Here is a 20252-nt window from a genome sequence, read left to right on the forward strand (position 1 = left end):
GTCGTGGAAGCTCTTTTGCAAAACACAAATCAAGCCTGTGGGCTCATAGGTGAACTGCATCTATCTGTACAAGCCTCATCATTTTGATCATAAAAAGGTACATATGCTGTACCTGACATTTAGAAGCACAAAAGTGAATACATTGAGTAAAAAAATATATGTATGCTTCTGGCAACTTTTAGCATCATTTCCCCCCTGCTTCTTTTTTCCCATTTGTTTCCTATAAAACTAAAAAAAAAAAAAATATGAAGACTACTCCTCGTTCCCATCTAAATTGTCTGCTTATAGTGACATTAAGGTTCTTCTCCCCACCTGCACTTTTCTTTCTTCTTTTTTTTTTTCTTTTTTAAAGGGACATGCAAGGTTAGTAAGTCTACCAATTTACCTCTTGGCAAAAAACCCATAAAGCAGTGCGTCAGGACTGCAGAAATAGCTCCCCCCCCACACCACCCAACTCAATCCATACTATAGCAGGGGAAAGAAATAAAAGCATGTGTGCAAAATACCAGTTCTCTTCATCCAGTAAATGTGCCAGCAAATGCCTGCCACCTTCTATCACAACTCACTTGTTGACTGCAAATGTAATACAGAGCTTGCTTGTTATTGGTTTCTTCTTCCCCACTTTGTTTAATATTATAACTGTCCAGACAAATTAATGTTTAGAGTTGCCCAACATTCAAAAAAGTGTTTATGTAATCAGTAAATCATTACAGCTGAAAGAAAAATGAATAAAAGCCAGGAAACTGAAAGAAAAAAAAACAACTCAATGTAAATGATGACTAGGGTTTAGAAAAATCCTTGATATGCCCCCATCCCCATGCAAATACTCCTGTCTCATAGGCAAAAGCTCCCATAGATCAGGTAATTACAAAAGGGCAGCATGTTACATGCACCACAGATGGAAACAGAATATAACTGGTGACCTATGTTGAACTGACCCAGGCAACTATGATCAAAACACTAAAATACTGAATTTGGCCACCTGAAGTCAGGGATTTAGATCACCAGCTTGATTCCAAGAATCATGAGCTCCCACAGAAATAAATGGAACTGCCAATGCAGTGATGACAACAGGAGTCAGCATCCACAGACAGTTCAATGTACTTTTCAAAAAAGCAACACAGCTCACTTGCATCTCATCCAAGCCAAGGGCTATACCTACTGGTAAATGGTCTCTAGCATGCCTGCATTTTCACTCTTCTGATTTTACTAGCAATCACACCAGCCTTAGGGAAATGCATGCCACACCTGCCAATTAGCCAATACAGTCAGTCATGAAATGATTCCAGTCACTGAGTCCATAAGGAGCTGTGAGCATTCAGCACTTAAAGTCAAGGCCATCTAGATGATTAAACATGACATTAAAAATCTAAGTTGAGGCACTCAAGTTTAAATATTTCATTATAAGAGGCATACAAATCATTGATTTCCTGCTTAGCATGTAACATATCAGAGTGGGACTACTAAGAAGAAAAATATTTTATGGAATGTAAAAATTATATGCCAGACACTAGACCATAACCACACACATTCATGGTCACTTATCCCCAAAGCAACTTCATTTCCAAGGAGTCATATCAAGGATAACCTTAACTGATTACATTCTTAATGAAGTGTTCTGGGATCCCCACCACCTTCGTGTGACCCATAACAATAACTGATCCTTTGAGGGGGTAGTGGGGATTAACCTCATGAATAACTTGGCTGTCAGTTTTTTAAATGTAAATAAGGGCACTGTAAAAGTAGATAGGTAAGTTGCATCTCCTCACATCATGAAACAATTAATGAATTGACATCTTCTCAGGAAACAAAAAAAATGCAAATGTTGTTTAAATAGACATTTTACATGTGGAGATCCTCAACTCTCCACACAGTAAGCTGTTTAAAAAAATGTTTTCCATTACGCAAAGACAGCGTTTACTTGAATATATAAAAAAAGAGATATCTAAAATATTCTTGAAATGTGATGAAATGGTGCTTAATACTTTTTACTTTAGCTAATAAATATTTTGAAAGCACCATTTTAGCAACTGAAGTAACATTATCCTGTTAGTACTGCTGTCAGGAGTTTTGAAGACCTATGACAAGCAGCAAGGCCACCAAAACCCTGCAGTTAAATGAGGCTATGAAAGAACCACATATTACTTGATGCTGGTAACTGGCACATAATCTTGGAAAGAAAATTGAACACTAAGACAAACTGTGCAAATCCCCTGAACATGTTCTCTCCCAGTGTCTCCAAAAGATCCCTTTCTAGCGAAGGGGAGGAGTAGACACATACTTTGCATCTTAATATTTAGTACAAAATGTATGCAACACTGAGGATAGCAATAACTTTCAGCCAGCAACAGACTGACTTGTATAAAGCTGAAACTTCTTCCTTCAAATCTTCCACGTAGATTAAAGTGACTTTCTCCCTTTGATTACTAGTTTGCTAAAAGAAAAGTTTTCTTTTTTCTTGAAAATGCAAATAACCCCTTGGAGATTCTCGCTAAAATAGCCAGCAGAGTATTAGTTTGAACTTGGAAACGAAGGGTGCTTGTACACGTGATAAAACATCATTTTGCGTGGCTTAATGGCATCACATGGTACACGTACAAGAGTTTTGTGGGTTTTAAATGAGTTTGCATCATTGCAAACTAAGCTGCATCCTGATGTAAGTTAGCTTACAACACTGAAAATTGCAATGATGCCGCTGTCAGCTCGCACCCTGGCCATGGGAGAGGCAGGGAGTCTCCAGCCATGGGAGAGCCAGGTAGTCTCCACAGAAAAAAAAAAAAAAAAGGATCGGGCCCTTTGTAGCTTTCAGCAGGCTCCTGCAACTGGCGGGATGCCTGGGACCACCTGGGAATGGGTTTGCTTGCCCCTGGGGCAGCACAGAAAGGTGGTAAGAGGGCAGCTGGGTTTGCTGATGGACGGAGAAGGCAGTGGGGATGGTGCACAGGATGCTGGAAGCCAGGGAGGGCTTGGGGAAGTATTGGATCAGGCACCTCCAAACTGGGACAGCACCCAGCCAGCTACCAGCCCGCCAAGACTTCCAGTGCCCCATGCACCATTCATGTCCTCTTCTCTTGCTGCCAGGAAACTCTGCCACCTTCCCACACAAATCAGCCCATTCCTGGGCGGCCCCTGTACAGGAGCTTGCCAAAGGCAGAAGCGGTGAGGGGCCCGATCCTTTTTTTGGGGGTGGAGCCTGTCCGCCTCTCCCACAGCCAAGGGCAAGCTGCTGGTGGGCCAAGCAGCCCCTCAGCTACAGTGGGGGACCGGTCCTTCCCTCTGAGATAGCAGTGCATGAGCTGAGGCAGGACCCAGCCCACTAGCAGCCTGCCTGGGTGGCCCTGAGGTGCACTGCTGCTGTGGAGGGAAGGACTGGGGCCCCCTGTAGCTCAGGGGCCGTTTGGCCTTCCAGCAGCTCACCCCCAAGGCATGGGCAGGCTCCAGCTCTGACCAGAAAAATAAATAAATAAATAAAGGGTCAGGACCCTCGCCCTAAAGTAATGGAAAAATTGAAATGGTGGGTTTCAATTAAAAAACCATGACTTCAGTTTAGAGGGCACAGAATAAAACTCCAAGGACTAAACCCCTGTCACATGTCCAAGCACCCGAAGAGGCACAGGGCTGCATATGTCAGCACCAACAGAAATAGACACAAGCTGCTTACAGATGTAAAAAAAAAGTAGCTTTACTTTAAACTCAGCACACCCCCATGCTGAGCCCAGTGCATGCCCAGAAGAGATATCGTGTTAGTTGGACCTGGCTCGCCTAATATCTGTATAGATTGGGAGCTTCAGCAGGACATTTCTGGCACTTATTTAACAGCTGATTGAATCAACTATTAGATAAAAGTGTTTAAAAAGCCCCACTGATATGCACGATCTATACAGATGCTGCACAGCCGGGTTGAACTAATGCACTGCCTCTTCCAGTGAAGTGCATTTTTTTGCTCATCATCTCTCACCACCCTCATTGTTCAAGGAGACGACTTTATCCAAGGCCTCCTGCCACATCTTATACTTAAGGTATGATCAACCACTTAATCATGTCTTAAGTTGTAACCCAGGTACATGTTAAAGCAACGAATAGTGTCATGAAACAAGGAATAAGCTACAAAGTTTTTTAAAAAAAATGTGAAATAACTTTCTGGTTAGTTCCTATCATGCCAGTAACTGAACATGTGGCCAGCTGCATCCCCACAGTTGGGGATCCAATTGATGGGGCTCCCAGCCATGGGAACTTGCTACTTGCTGGTGTAAGGGAATCTGGGATCATGATCCCAGGCTCCTGCTCTGGCAATAAGGCTTGATGGGATCTGATGCTCTATCCTACAATCATGCCTACTGCCATGAACATGAAGCATGGCAGGATGCGTTATTGTGTGGATCACATATCAGATCCCATAGTACCTTTACCTGCATATCTAGCAGGGATCCAAGAAATGTGAAATCTCTCCCCGTGAGATCTTCCAAGTTTCTTTAAAAAATTGTGTTCTTAAACTGGCACTGAAGTATGATTTTTGGAGTAATGACCATTATTGACATTTCCCAGCTTTGTGCATAAAATGGCATCTACTGGTTTTGATTCTAACATTAATCATCCTACTGTCAAAGGTACTTACAATGCCTCCTGAAATTAAAACAGAACTGAAGGAGTTCAGACCTGGAGTGGGGGAATGTGTGTGTGAGTATGGGCGCGCGCGCGCGCGCGCACACACACACACACACACACACACACACCCCTATTTTGCTGTTACTCAGAATTGGAAGGAGGAGTACAGACTGGGAAGCAGGGGAAACAGTAACACCAGTCAGTTAGAAGTAAAGAAAAGAAAGCAAGTTGTGTGAAGCCTCTGTTGTCTGGGAAGTGTCTGCTCATGAGAATGGGCAGCAGATTGCAGGCCCCATGCTGCTGCTACTCAGCCTTTAGAGTCAGGGGCAGGGCTAGTGCATCTGGAAACGCATGTGGTGCACACAAACATTTGTCTCGGCACTTTCACCACTTTGTAAGAGTTTATAAAACTGCTGGAAAAATTAATCCCCAGCTGACTGCCTTTGAATAGAAGGACACAATAAGGGAATAAACAAATCCCCAGTTGACAGTGGTGTTCCCAATCTTTTGTTTAGCTCTTCAAATGCAAAAGCTAACATCGCTCACAAAGCTCATGTTTAACAGTTTAATGCACTTCAGTATGCAGTTTCTGTTTAGATGAAAAGATCTGGCAAGAGGTCAGGCCATGTTTTAAAGCTAAAAGTCATTCACTGCCAGTTACTGGGACATTTTGAACTAATTTTCAAACGAAAAACATGTTTTCTAAATATATAGTTATACAATCTGGTCCCAATCCTGTAACAAAATTCATGAAGACTTCAGGAGCCCAGCATTTAACTTCAAGGAGAAACAAGATTAGAGTAGACCCATTCATATGACCAAAAGAAGCATCTTTGAAAATGTCTGCATGCCAACCAGCTCACTGTATAGTTCTTATTGATGCAAATGACAAAAAGGTGTTTGTGGGAGGACACGGGAGGAGAGAGGGGAAAGCAAGAGGGAGAAGGAGGAAGGGAACAGGAACTAAGGCTAGAAATAGACATTGCCAAATGGACAGATTAAGCTGTGCCGCAATTTGTCATGGAACAGCTGATTCACTTCGCTGGGCAAAACACACATTACTCCTTGTCCCGACTTTGATGGCATGGGACACGGGCAATGTGATCTCCCTACCTTCCTTACTGCCCCAGACCTGAACCTTGGGTCTGGAGCAGTGGAGAATGTTGGTGTTCCCCCATAGCATGGGTTTGGGGCAGCAGGCAAAGTGGAAGGAGGGGGTTTCCCTTGCCCAGCCAGCCCCATGGAGTTAGCCAAGTGGAGAAGTACTTTTCCCCCTGCCCTAGATCCATGGCACAGATCTGGGACAGTAGAGAAAGTGGGGGTCCAAGGTAATAAATGTCTGCTGCTGTTACAGGGCTGCTGCTCTTCTCAAGGCTGAGCCTGGCTCAGAGAGCAGCAGCAGCAAGGCAGCCAGGCAAACAGGTTAACCTTTCCCTGCCTTGCTTCCCCTGGGACAGACAGTGCAGGCAGCTGCAAGTAAGTGGGGGCCGGGAAAGAGGGGAGCAGGAGAAGCAGTGAGCAGGGATCTGGGTGCTGGGGAAGGCAGCAGGGTGGGCAGTGGACCCAGTCTGGGACAATGGGGGAGAGGGCAGGTGAGGTGTTTACACCAAAGTGTAGTCTAGCCTGGCTACACCTTAGTGTAAAGTGAGCTGGGTAACAGATCAGAGATAATCCTGCCCTGGAGTGGTGTAACTTTGAGCCACATAATAAGTTCTTACAACTACTTTCAGGTGTTAAGAGCTCCAGGAACTGCCCATAATTATTGTGTAACAAGGTGCTATTACTGCCTTTTGTTGCACCACTGATTTTCCTGTTACTTAGTGCAAGAAACGGTATGGACATCTATTTGGTCTGTATGTATGCCACCTTAAAAATGTTTAAGGTTGATCCCCCTCTAAAGTACTATAATTTCAAACCTCCTCAGAAGAAAAAACAAAACTGCAAATTTAAATTTAAAGAAGAGTGTTTTATTTTAACAGTAAGCTTTGAAGTTGCTCAGTTAATGCCAGTGTCCTTTGAAGGCAGCTATTTCAAATAGTAAAAAAGGCTGAATACAGTAAATTTAATTTTCAGGTCTTCTGAAAAATCATTAGTTTTATTCAATGCCCAGAAAGTTCAAGATATAATTCACCTGCCACAATAAAGTTTGCTCCAAATTAAATATGAGTGGCTGACTGTAAGCATGTTAGTGAGCAGAATTTTACTATCCATGGAGTCCCTAAGTTTGCACCATTACCTTACACAGAGTATAAGTCTTGAATTTTTTTTTTAAAGAAACCCACAGAGTTATAGTGCAGTAGTGGAAAAGGATCATAGGATGCAGTAGCTAACCCATTTATGCTTCGTTTCAAGCTATAGATACTAGTTACTAATCTCATACAAGACAGACCTCCCAAGGGGATTGTTAATTAAATAAGAGATGGAGGATGAGAAGTTTCCTTACCTCAGTATTACAATTTCCCAATATTCACAAGATGTTGATCTGACAAAACATGGGAAATACATCTGGATAAATTACACTTCTATAAAGCAATTTGTGCACATGAAGAACTAAATGTGTAATATAATGGTAATGATGATAAAATATTAAGAAGTAACTAATGGTATTTTTCCCACTGTTCTGCTGCATACCCCATTTGAAAAAAGAAAAAGGAAAAGCCAGTGCACAAGGGCTTAAATTAGCTTTGTACTACTAATTGGACCTAAGACTGTGTATTGCAAAGTTAATTAATGGCACGGCTCGCAGGCTGGCAAACTGTAAATACAAAAGAATAAGGCTTCTGTGACTTTGCAGTTTCTATAATTACAACCTCACCACAGCTTTCTCCCCTATTGCGGGTTTTTCTCCTTATTTTTGGTTGTTTAATTGGTGAAGGTCTAGCTGCTGACATGTACAATTATTTGATAAATATGATATATGATAAGTCAATCCATCTGTTTACATTTTCTTTGACTTGCACTGTAAAAGGCTTAAGGTCTAAAATGTTAGGAATGAAACAGAAAACACCAACTTCTTCCACAGAGAAATTAACTCAATGCAGTGCCCAATACGTGGTCAGCTGTGCAGCTGTTCTCATTTCAACAGATTAATTTAAAACTGGAATAAAATATACTTCCATCAAGAGATGCAAGACCTAACTATAAACATGCTCTTATCAGGCTTCATTTAAAGGAAAAATTGGACTGAATACTTAGTCATAACATAGCTGACCTAATCTAATTGGGCTTCATACATTTCAGGTGGACATCTCTTCCAGCCATAAGGACCATCCAGACTTGAATAAGAACAATTGACCAAAAGAAGGAAAACAAACTAGCTAAATTCTATTCAATAATATATGTGCAGATTCCAATAGCATCCATTTTATTATGTCAGAGAGCAGCAACTGAATACTCTAATAGCTTTAGGAGAAAAACAATGTTCCTTTGAAAAATTAAGCAAATGCTCAAAAATAGATTCTAAGGGCACTTTTATACGTGCTCTGGGGTTCGGGGGGGGGGGGGGGGGGGGCTGCCGCATCTCGTGTATCAGCATCCCCGTGCTTAAAAATGGTGGCAGGGGCACTTGAACTAAAGCTCATCAGTGAGATTTAGTTCAAGCAGTGGCAATGCGTAGGGGGTGCACACTTGGGGCAAGTGCCGGCTGGGGAGTAAAGCACCGTTGTGCACCCAGAAGGGGCTGCAGCCACTTCCAGAAGTGGCCGCAGCAATCAAATCCCCGCAGCGTGTCAGAGCACCCTCTGCACTCTTGTATAGGCACCCTAAGTGAAGAAAAAGAAACCTTCATCTGCTTTGCTGGTGGTCTTGCTTTACACAGCAACTGGGCTTTGAAGCCCTGACATTCTATTGAAATCACAATGGAAAGTTGCATTTTACCTTGCACAAAAAAGTAGTCCTAGATGTTTATTAACACAACAACAGTAACAGAAGGCGATCCAACACAGAGGCGTGTTCTCCCTAAATCTCATGTACCAGCAGCTGTATCCTATTTACCTGATGCTTAAGAATCTAAAGACTAAGTTAAACAAAACAAACAAACAAAAACAGGGATCCCCCCTCACCCCCATTTGATCCAAGGCCAATGCTATGTCCCCTGGCTATCTATTTTTAGATATGGTATTTACCCAAATCCAAGACAACTTCAAATTTAAGATGACCCACCCAATAATTAGATTATATTCATAAGAAATTCTATATCTGTTAGAATTTTCCAAGCACAGAATCTATTTTTTGGAAGGTTACTTTAAATCTGTCCCCTCCACACTTGCCTCCGTGCTAGTTGCCCCCCACCACACACATACTGACTTCACCCCCCAATGCTTGCCCCCTGTTCCCTCTGTCACTTGCCTCCCCCCTCACCACATCCACCCCACCACTATCACCTATCCCATGTAGTGGTTCTGGCTCCGGCTCCAGCCCAGGGCACAGAGCACACAGTGTCTCCAGCCCTGGTTAGGCAGTGGTGGTGGCAGCATCTGTAGTCCCAGCCCCGGGTCAGGGCCAAAGCCATAGTCAGTATGTCCCCTGATGCTGTGTAATCCCCCCACATTCCCTCTACCCTGCACCATGCACCACCCTATGCTTTCCTCAACTTCCTCACACATGCATGCCACTCTCTCCCCACTCCACCCTACTGAAGGGCAGGAAATTGAACCCAGATATTCGATATTTAAGGCTATACCACTGGGCCATCCTTCCTCTCTATTCATTGCCTCCCATCAGGGGTACACTCTCTATTATGGATATTTGATATGTATTATTAATCATTTGTTCCCTTAAGTGGGGAAAAAATAAGAGATTTTTTATGCTCTTTTAACTTTTCTATACCTGCCCCTAAACTGTGAATAGGACCTTTGGCTTGAAATGGGTGCCTTCCCTGACACACACATTTTAGAATCACAAAAAACAACAGGGCTAGAAGTAACCTCCAAAAGTCATCTAGGGTTAGATTTTATATTTTTTCTATTAGGTATGCAAATGGACCTAGGCCCCTAGGTATAATCCTATTTCATCACAATTAGATCCCTGAAAAACTAGTAAAAATAGGTGGGTGGGTCCTCCCTACTCTTCCCTGCTTTTAGTGATGCAAATCTCACAAGTTAGATAAAGGTGCATTACAAAAGTGGATGCATTAATGGGTTTTGAGGAGCTTTAACAGGATAGAATAGTGCACCTAAGTCTATCTGCATACTTTTGCTCAAGTCAAGACCATCTCTCTATCTAAGCAATCCCAGTAAAGTGCTTGTCTAACCTGCACTTAGAAACTACTAGTGACAGATTCCACTTCTTCTATAGCAGGGGTGTCCAACCTTTTTGAATGTGGGGCCGGATCATGAACTTTTTATCATCCAGTGGGGCCAGTGAGCCATCTTCAAAGACCTCACCGGAAGCAATGTCACATGAACTTTGACACCAATTAAGTTGCAGGAAGTGACAATGAAATGGGTCTGGAAATGTGGTTTAAAATCCAAAATAAAATCAATATAAAAGCAACAATGAAATAATACCAAACACTTGACTAAAATAAACACTTTTGCTTCTACTCACTTCTCAATGAATGAAAAGCACAATGCAGGCTTGCCCTGGGACACCCAAGCGTACAGCACCAGGTAGAGGAAGCCATGGAGGAACAGCCAGCGGTTGGCCTCCAGGGGCAGCAGCAAGGAGGAGGAGAAGGAGGAGGAGGAGCAGCACCTCAGGCCTGGCTCCATCGGGGATGAGGAGCCTGGTCTTCACACACAGCCATGCGTGCACAGCCTGCCTCCCTCCTCGTCGCCGGCTCCCATGGAGGAGGAGGAGGAAGGTGCAAGTGTGACATTGTGCTTCCTGCTCACAAGCATACACACACGAGGCACCCCTGCACAGGCACCTCAGCATCCCGTCCGGGCACACGGCCCCTTTGACAGCCGGGCAGCCATGTTTCATGCTCACGTGCTCATCCCTGCACCAGACCGTGCCGCCCCGCGCCACCCCTTCCCCGCCGATGCAGTGCGGACCGCCCCAGGCACGGGGCTTAAAGGAGCCGCATGATGGGCACGGAAGGGGCAAGGGGGGTACCTCGGCCCAGGCCCTGGGACCCGCCTGGTGCAAGCTCACCCACCCCGGCCTCCATGGCTGCAGTTGGAGGAGCCAAAAGAGGGGCCCTGCTTCCCCCCGGGGAGAGGGTCAGCAGTCACCAGGCAGCAAACTGCCTCATAGTCCATGTTCGCCGGTCACCTGCTGAGGGGCTGGGGAAGGGACAAGGGGTGGGAACAAAAGTAAAGAGTGTTTACTTTCATTTCCCGTCACAGCACCTCAGGCCTCAGAAAACGGCTTAGTGGGCCGCATGGCGGCCTGCAGGCCTTATGTTGGACAAGCCAGTTTTATAGTGTTCTAATGTCTGATCACCCCTCATTGTTACGAATCTCATTGTTTTGATTACCCAGAGATCTATAAAATTCATTTTACACCACAAAAGCAACACTTTCCTTCTCCTTATAATTCACAACATAACAAACATTGGTTAGAAAACATATTACAAATCAAAATCTACATTACACCTCAATACCCAAGTGCCTCAGTCATCCACAAGATATCTGACAACATGGGCTTAGCAGCACATCCAGAAAATTATTTTCACTCCTTCAGTGGAGCAGATCAGGGTCAGTATTTTTACTCTCATGTAAGGATTAATCTTGCATTGAACAGTTGTGTGTAAAATAGTAGTAGTAAAAATAGGGAAAAGGTACACTTTTAGCAATTCTTTCTAGAGCTTCTGCACATTAGAACATTATTACAATGATAAAGAATATTAAAGTGAGCAGTCTATGATACTAAGTGCAGCTTTAGATGCAACTGACTTGTTGGTTATTATCTATTTTAAAACAAGATATATTGGCTTTCCTTTAACTTTACATTATCTTTTCTAAATCAATCTTTTCCCCCTTTCAAACAAGTTTGTACTTCTCCTTCTGAATCCCTACTTAGCATTTGAGAACTACAACTGCAGGGTGCCCACAGACATGCTTGGGGAAGGGGAGGGGGGCGTATTAATTAGAGCAGCTCCCAGAGAGCCATTCTAATTAAAACGCCATCACATCACATGTATTAAGTCCCCGTGAATTTAAAAATGGCTGTGGGGTGCTTCAAGTAAAACTCCTTTGAAATTTATCAATTTGTAAATTTGTTATAATTTTCCAGGTATAGAATCTAATTTTTGCAGTTTTGCCTTGAATTTGCTCCCCCCTCACTGTTACAAAAGAGAAAATAAATCTGGGGGAGGGAGTCAGGTGGCCCCCTGCCCCACTCTGCCCCCAACTCCTTCCCCCTACAGCCCCTGCTCTCCCGAAGTATATGAAACTATTGCAAGTTTTATTATAGGTACTCCATAAACACACTTTTGAGCAGCACTTTGATACCTATTTATATACAGTACAAAATATCCATGAGCCTTTCGTGAGCCAAAAGGCTCATGATTTACAATATAGTTCATTAGGCTGGGCCCTAGCAGAGTCAACAGCATTTCAAGTCATAGGTCCCCATAGGTCAGCACTGCTTGGCATGTGTCTGTATATTTCTAAATACCCCCACAAAGGATCCATGCTCTACTTAACCCCTCACTCATGAATGGAACTAGGAGTTCTTGTCATGAGCCCTGTGATCTCCAAAAATATATATGCAGATGAGCCACAAGGCAACCAGATCTGGCTCTCCCTCATGGAGAACAGAGTCACACTAATCTTATGTGACAGGCTAAGAAGCAGGTGACAAAGAGATTCTGAGTGAACTGTTTGGGGCCCCATTTGGTGACGAATGCCAGACATTTAGGCCAGTAAAGAAACAGGAATAATTGGAAATGGGAAAGAAAGGCATAGTCCAGCTGTGGGAGTAAAGAGGAAGTCAAAATGTATTCAATGTAGTGGCTCACCATGACTTGAAAAAGAGGAGGGGAACTGAGGGGAATTGAGCACAGTGGATCATTTATCTTATTCAGATGTGCTTCACAGACCTATCCTTGTGGTAGGTTCCCAAAAGCATCTCAGCCTTTTGGCTAAAATGGAGCATTTTTGGCATGAATGGGAAGGTGGCAGGATTGGTTCTATAACAGTGCCAGCCTGGTACTGCAGTACCTTCTGGCCTGGTGCCAGTTCCCTCCTGGGGGAGTAACTGTTTTTTTTTTGTTTTGTTTTTTTTTAAGCACCCCCACCCACACACAAACAAAGGTTCCCATCAATAAGTTTGTCCAATGTGGGCCATGTGTTTTATAGTCATGCTGTGTGTAGGCTTCATTTAAATTAGCTTCATAGCTGGTTTCCATTACTGAGCATATGCTGCTTTTGGCAAGTTTCAAGATAGACAACATGTTTCATGAGATTTCCTTGTATGTAACTGAAACTATAAGACTATTTTTTTTCCCCCATGCAGATTGGGGGAGAGGGGGGACCTCATCTTATATTCAAGTAAATACAGTACAAACTGTCTGGTGCTCAAGCCTGAAGAGATCCCCTCACTGTCCACGTCACACCATTTATCTTCTGTAATGCTACATTGTAAATACTTATACCAATTGTAAATAATTTATAAAATCCCTAGAAGGTAAATAGTAAGCATCCCTAATTTAAGCCTCACAGGGCATGTTTATATATTAATGACACAAACTCTGGTGCATACCTTACCGGAGCTTATTGCTCCTGGGCACAGCATCTTCACATATACCAGGGACCACAGCACATTGAGCTGGGTGACAGCTGCTCCAGCTGACAGGAACCCAGGGGTCAACCTACCAGCCCAGGGCTGCTCCAACCTGGCTCAATGTGCTTCAGAGGTGCTGGCTGGGGAAAGAGGGTGTTCAAGTATAGGGCTGACCAGTAGGCAGCCCCTGCACTGAAGTGCCCTCATGCCCCAGCCAGGCCAGTCAGCATCTGCACATACACTGCTGCGCAGTGAAGAACACTGCCATAGGATAATACTTGTGTTTACAAGTGGTATGGCAGAATTAATTAATTTCCTGCAGCCAAATAGGGCCACATGTATAGATGCTGAGACTTTACTGCAGAGCTAATTAGACAGCTCCACAGTAAACATCTCATGTAGATGTGCACACCCGAAGCAGCTTTGTGACAATAACTGCTGAGGAGCCCACTTAATGGTTGAAAGAAAACTTTCCTGGTGTTGATGCTCAAAAGCCCTGAGACAGAACAAAAATATATGAAGTGGGCTAAATAAATTAGAGGGGAGAAATGTGCATCTGAAAAAATGGCCAGAGGGTTATTTTAAAAATATTTACAGACACTGCTAGAGCGATCTCTATTGCCTGATCTCCTATGGTCCTCTTCTCTAGTTTCTAAATCTGGTTTGGTCCTGGTTTGGTCAAATATAGGAAATCTGCCAATGGAGTATAGAATCCAGGTCTCCAGATTTTCAGTCATGTGACCTAGAAAAAAAATGCCCTCGGGTTTAAAGGAATTCAAGGGGGACTCGAGAGACCTGGATTCAACATTCAGCTTTGCCACTTACCACTGACCAGACTCTAGGCAAATTACTTAAAATCTCTGTTCCTCACTCCTCATTTCACTTCCCTGTTCGGGGCACTGCCAAATTAAATTCATTAAAGTTTGTGAGGCAGACAAATATAATGATTGGAGCCAGACAAGTATACAGGCAGACCTCCCTAGAGATTAAAAAAAAAGATCTAAGAATACAAGACAGTGTTGTGGGAAAGTTTAGGGTTGGGGTCAAACTAGAGTTTAATTTTAACATGAATCTAATATGGTTATTGCAATATCTCGAATACAACTCAAGAGTCCAGAGATACTTAAACAAAATAGATTGGGAAAAAAAATCTATCAATGGATTTCAAACTGTGCTCTGTGGAGCCTTCCAATGGTATGGAGAGCTGTTTCCGTTTCTTCACAATAGCTAAACATTTCATGGTCTTCAAGCAGTGACACTTCCTGTCTAATTCAGGACAAACTTGCAGTAGCCAGAGGCTTTCTCAACTGAAACACACACAAAGCACCTTGTGATCAGCATTACTGCTTAGGCCACTGCTTAGAGAGTGCTCCCCACCCCCCACCCCCCTTAAATAGTCAAATCAGCCTAACTGAACTTACCAAAATCATACAAATAAAAAGGTATAGCAAATGCACAGAAGGAAAGAGTCCAACTGCAGGTCAGAGTGGGAATTTTCTCACCAAATGGGGTTTGTCAGGAAAATGCTTACCAATTACAAAAATAACTTCTGCTAAAACAAGCAGGCTTTAAATTGGTACCCAGACAGCTCCCCTGGAAAACTGCTTAGCAGCCTGGGCTTCTAGAGTCTGTGGTTCTGGTGCAACCCAACCATGTGGGCTGCCTTTGGGCAAGAATCTTAAGGCTTCTAAGGGCTCCCAAAGTGCTGAAAGCCCAAGCACCCTGCCTTGGAAAGTGTTCTCAAGGCTTCTGGGCTGCACCATCCACCAGAGGGGAAGTCAAGAAGGAGAAGAGGGAGGAAGGTTTCCCAAACTGAACCCAATTCTCCCTGTAAAGCCAAAAAGCTTTCTGAAGTTGCAGCTGGCTGTTCTGATTTTTCTAGAATGAAACACATTGAAAACATCCCTTTAAAAAAATGCTGTGGGGAATTTTTAGCTTTTATTCTGATTTGGAACAAAAACTTTTGTGAAATATGAGCATCTCCCCCTCTTCTCTCTTCCAATGAATAAGTATTTGAAAGTATTCAAATAAAAGAAACTAAGAACCCTCTCCCTCCAAAAATAGCATCCCAGAAATGAAGACCAAGATTCAAGTTCTTGGTCTAAATCAGAGCAGGCATTTGAGTCTTCTACTTCCCAGAGGAATGATCTGACCACCAAACAATCGGCTATTTCCTATTTCTGTTCCTTACTTATTGGCCATATCCAAGTAAAGTTTCCCAAATGACAGTTTTATCGAAACGGATATGCTTTCACAAAGATTGGTTTCAACCAGACATTCCCAAACTTTTTCTTATTGCATATTCCCTTCCAGACTATGCAATAACCCTACCAGCACATGTTTTACATTTTAATCCCGTAAGGCCACGTCCAGATGAGTGCAGATATCTGCAGCACCACATATTGCACGTTCATTGTGCTGCAGGGGAGCAGTGCACCAGGGGGCGGGGAGGGGGGGGGAAACTGACCCCTGGAGAATATCCAGGGGTCAAAAAAGCCTGCACCAAAAAATAAAGCAGAGTGGCACACACAGGGGGAAATGCACACCGCCCAAAACCAGAGCCTGATTCACCAGAGCCACACTCTGACTGCCAGCCAGGCTCCAAGTGGCAGAATCACCACTCCTGCAGCCCCAGGAGACCCCCAGGACCCCAGGTAAGGCTGCTGGGGCCAGCCCAGAGTAACCTGCTGTGCATCAGAGAGCAGGTGACATAGGCAATCCCTAGGGACAATTAGCAGCCACACAGGTGTCCCCAGGGAACCAAACGTCCACCCTTGTGTGGATGCAGCCTTAAATGACAATTATTATAATGAAAATGAAATCTATCATTACACAATTTCTCCCACATAACTCCTAGAGATGTCTTGTGTATCCTCACTGCTATGTATTCTACGGTTTTGGAATCCCTGATTTAGATTAAATCAGCATTATTTTCAGCAAAACAGTTTCCATGATAGAACCTTGATCTTAAATGAGGTTCAATGGGAAACAGTCCAAGTCACTTTCTACTGGTATTGACTGTATATAAAAGTGAGATGAAATGTATTTAGAACATAGTATGTTAGGAGAAATTTACGCAGCATGATGAGAAGATGGTTTAAAATATATTTTTTATCACTCACTCAGCTTTGCAGAATAAGGTTGAGACTTTCAAACATGCCTAAAGAAGTTTTGAACAAAATTCCTTCAGGCAGTTTTGAAAAATTCCATCCTATATCTTGCAATCCAACTTGCTATCAAGTTGGACTGAACACTTCCTTTTTCACAATTAGTTTATTCTTTATTTCTGGTTACCAATAGGTGTACCATATAACGACATATTATTTGGCTATTGCTTCTCAGAACTGTTCTTGCATGTTCAGGTTTCTCCACATCAGTATGTTTTAGTTTAATTCTTTTTTCTTAAGGACATTTACTTTCATAAGGAAAGGACACGGTGTCATAAGCAAACACTTCAGACTAGTTTAATAAGGAACTGCTGGAAGCCACCTTTGTCCGCCCTGCCTATTTAAACTATGTGCTCTCCAAGTCTTACTTGGAGCAAAACAAAACTTGGAATTTACTTTCATTCTGAAGAAGAACAAAGTTAAAAACAACTTTTAGCAAAAAAATTAAAGCAAAAAATTAAAAAGTAAATCAAATTCTTTTTCATATTAATATAAACATAAATATTCTTTAAAAATATACAAACCAAAGTGCAAAGGTTTGACCTTATCAAAATGAAACCTTTTGATAATTACCCATCAAAACCTGACAAAACTGATGCATTCCCAATTGTGTTAAATCAAAATTTTTCTGACAGAAGAAGTCCCCTGAAAGTAAACCAAGCCTTTTCTTATTCAGTTGTACTGTGTCCAGCACAAACTGGATCCTACTTTTACTTATGGAATCTAACAGACTGAAATGCATATATTAGAGAATAAGAACTTTCTTTCTGTTAGGTTTGTGGGCCATTAGTTTAATTCTAAGAAATCTTCTGAGAAGGTAGTAACAAATTTGAACTAAAGGCTACAAAAGGCAGAAATGGAAAGAGAGAAGCCAGAGGCCAACATTCAGGTACATTTATTTTTGTCAAGCCTCCACTAATATTAAGTCCTCTGTCATCCCCTGAAAGAGCATGCAGATTGTATCGGTTGATGCGCTCGTACACCCAAACATACTAAGCTGAATTTTGAATACAAGGAATAATGACATGAATTAGTGCTTTGGCAAAACAAAACAAAAACAAACAAAAAACCCTCAACTAAATATGAACTAGATGGGGTGGTTATAAGAGATGGAAGTGAAGTAACCAATGGATGAAATGCATCTCCAGCCAAGAACTACCATTAGCGAAATCATTATTGAACTGTCTTAGTTACACTTTCTGTATTGGGTATCTGCAGTTATTTTACAGAGGCTTGGCACTTGCTAAACAATTTTGCATACTCAAAAATCATCACAGTGACTGGTACTTCATAAAAATTACTTAAGGAGGTTCAGGGAAAGGGACAAAGTCGCTTACCTTGTATAAAACAGGAATGATGTGGTGCATTTTCAGTCTGTGAAACACAAATACATCATAAACTGCTGAAACAGCTAAAACAGTCACTCCTTGCTCCTTCCACAACATGCTGCACCCAGCACATAGTCCTGTTCCCAAGATCCATCCCCAAGTGCTGGTTGAATAGCTTCTTGTAGAGCAGTGTTTAACATAACACATCAATGAGAGCAGAAAAAAGAGGCAGGCTCCAACATCAGCTCTCCCTACAATCCCTGCTACTGCTTCTGTGTGGATGGGATGAGAAGCAAACAGCAGGCCTGCAAATAAAGTCCAGTACCCATCGCCAAATAATATTCTGGAGAAGTTTGTAAAAAAGCCTGTGACTGCAGCATGTAACAGGACATTTACAAGATGGTAGCCCCATGGGTCCATGCCTCCAAAAGCATGATTAATCCGAAAGGAAAGTGTGCAGAGAGGTCTATATGACTTGTGGCTTCCACTGTGAGTAAGAAGAGTTCCCCAAAAATCATTGTAGAATATGTGAGTCCAGGGTGTTTCTGGCAGAAGATCCTGATTTGTCTTGATAGCTCGGCTATTAAAAAGATAAAAAAAGAGGGGGAAAAAAGTAATCAAATCAATCAATCATTACATTACTATAGCACTAGCAGTGTATAGAGGTCTTTATTTTGTCATTCTTTATGCTATTAAAGAAACAACAGCACTACTCTGTGCTACTTTGCATTTTGAATTTCTACTAGAATACCATACGTGTTAGAAGTGTCTGCATCTATTGACTTTTTGCTAAAGTACATTTCCATATAAATTGGCTTTTAAAACATTAGAAACAGATGTTATGCTGGATCCATTAAATTAAAACACCCTTCAATGACACTCATCTGAGTCTAACCCAGGAGCAATTGCTTAAAATTTGATGGGTTATAATAAATACTTAAAAGAAATATGAAGAACTGACAAACTGATAAATACTATTGTTGAACAAACTGATCCTCTAGCAATTCAAAAGCAAAATCTCAACTAGCCCTTTATTCTGAAATTTTAATGCAGATGTTCCATGAATCTCATTGACACGGATGAGCAATATATAAAAAAAGTCATACAATGTATGCAAATTGTGTCACTAAATGGGGCAGTTCATAGACATCCCTATGCTTCTTTTGTCAGACTTGCATTCTTCATTAATGCCATAGCAGGGGCTTAAGGCAAAGTATTTTAAAGATAAAGTTCCAACTTTAGGTTGATTTTCTTACATTTGTGGTTGGTTAAATAACAATTTTAAGGTGCGTTAATTTACAGTTTCATGTTATACCTACTTTATTGTAGAAGTAAACTACTACAAAGCCTTAATTTAATCTCTTTGTGGTCTGCATGCCTGATTTCAATGCAATAGAAACCTATGCACCATAATGTTTGTGAAATTACTTATTACAAATCCAAAAATCCTCACTTACAATTACAAATACATTATGGGGAAAAAAATTAGATGGGTAAAACACAAGAAGATGGCCATAGTTCAACTAAGTTTGCCTCCGTATCTCTGCAGTAATGCTTTAACTCTTGTTCTTTCAAGAAGCCTTAGCCTAACTATGCAACATAGAATATTATTAGTATTTTGAAATACTTGTATTGTAAAGGCACCTATGCTACCTCATGACATCCATAATATACCACAGTGAAGCAAAGTACAACTGCTCCATTCATGCTACACCCTTAAATGCATGCACTAGAGCTGCATGAACAGGTGCCAACACACAATTTGAAGATAATGAGTTTATTGACATATGCGCAGAACCACTTGAAAGAGACTAGAATATATCCATTCAGTGATGTAGTACATGTTAAGCATTTATTACTTTAATATGCACTACCTGAACTAAACTTAGCAGCTAACCAGGTTTAGGACCAAGTATGTTAGGCATCTTAAAAATAAATTATATGTAAAAACCACAGCTGATGCAACTGATTTGCCAAGTGACTTATTTTAACCCTCAGATACCACCGAATTTGCACTGAAGAGAACAGCCGGGATTGCCACTCACCAATCTTAAAAAGGCTTTCACCCACAAAGGGCACTCCTCCAGAGAGATGGATCACATGTTTGAAAGAGCCACCCGGATACCACATGAAGAACTACTACAGTACAGAAGAAAAGTACAGTACAGGACCTCCACCTGACACAGGAGGTACATGGTCCCACTAGGGGGAATGCCATACTGGATCTGGTATTGGCAACGGGGGATGACATGGTAGGGGACCTACAGATTGGTAGCCATCTGGGGGACAGTGATCACCTAATAATAGAATTCACCATAAGACGTCGAGTGGGTAAGGTAACTAGTAGGGTGAAAGTACTAGACTTTAGGAAAGCTGATTTAAATGAACTCAGGTGATTAGTCAAGGACGCACTGCAGAGTAGGAGTTTTGAAATGATGGGAGCCCAAGAAGGGTGGCTGTGCCTTAAGGAAACGATCCTTCG

General features: G+C 42.2%; 1 protein-coding gene across 1 annotated transcript in view; it reads right to left on the reverse strand.

The window, feature by feature from the left end:
- Window positions 1–18570, reverse strand: part of TMTC2 (transmembrane and tetratricopeptide repeat containing 2) — a 242311-nt gene extending 223741 nt beyond the window's left edge. The window contains exons 1-2 of the mRNA XM_006024805.3: window positions 18527–18570; window positions 17780–18350 (exon numbers count right to left, since the gene is read on the reverse strand). Of these exons, the coding sequence (XP_006024867.1) occupies window positions 17780–18350; window positions 18527–18570 (615 nt within the window). The remainder of the gene's footprint in view (window positions 1–17779; window positions 18351–18526) is intronic.
- Window positions 18571–20252: the final 1682 nt, after the last annotated feature.

Source organism: Alligator sinensis, unplaced genomic scaffold (assembly GCF_000455745.1).
Source record: "Alligator sinensis unplaced genomic scaffold, ASM45574v1 scaffold976_1, whole genome shotgun sequence".
NCBI classification, from domain to species: domain Eukaryota; kingdom Metazoa; phylum Chordata; order Crocodylia; family Alligatoridae; genus Alligator; species Alligator sinensis.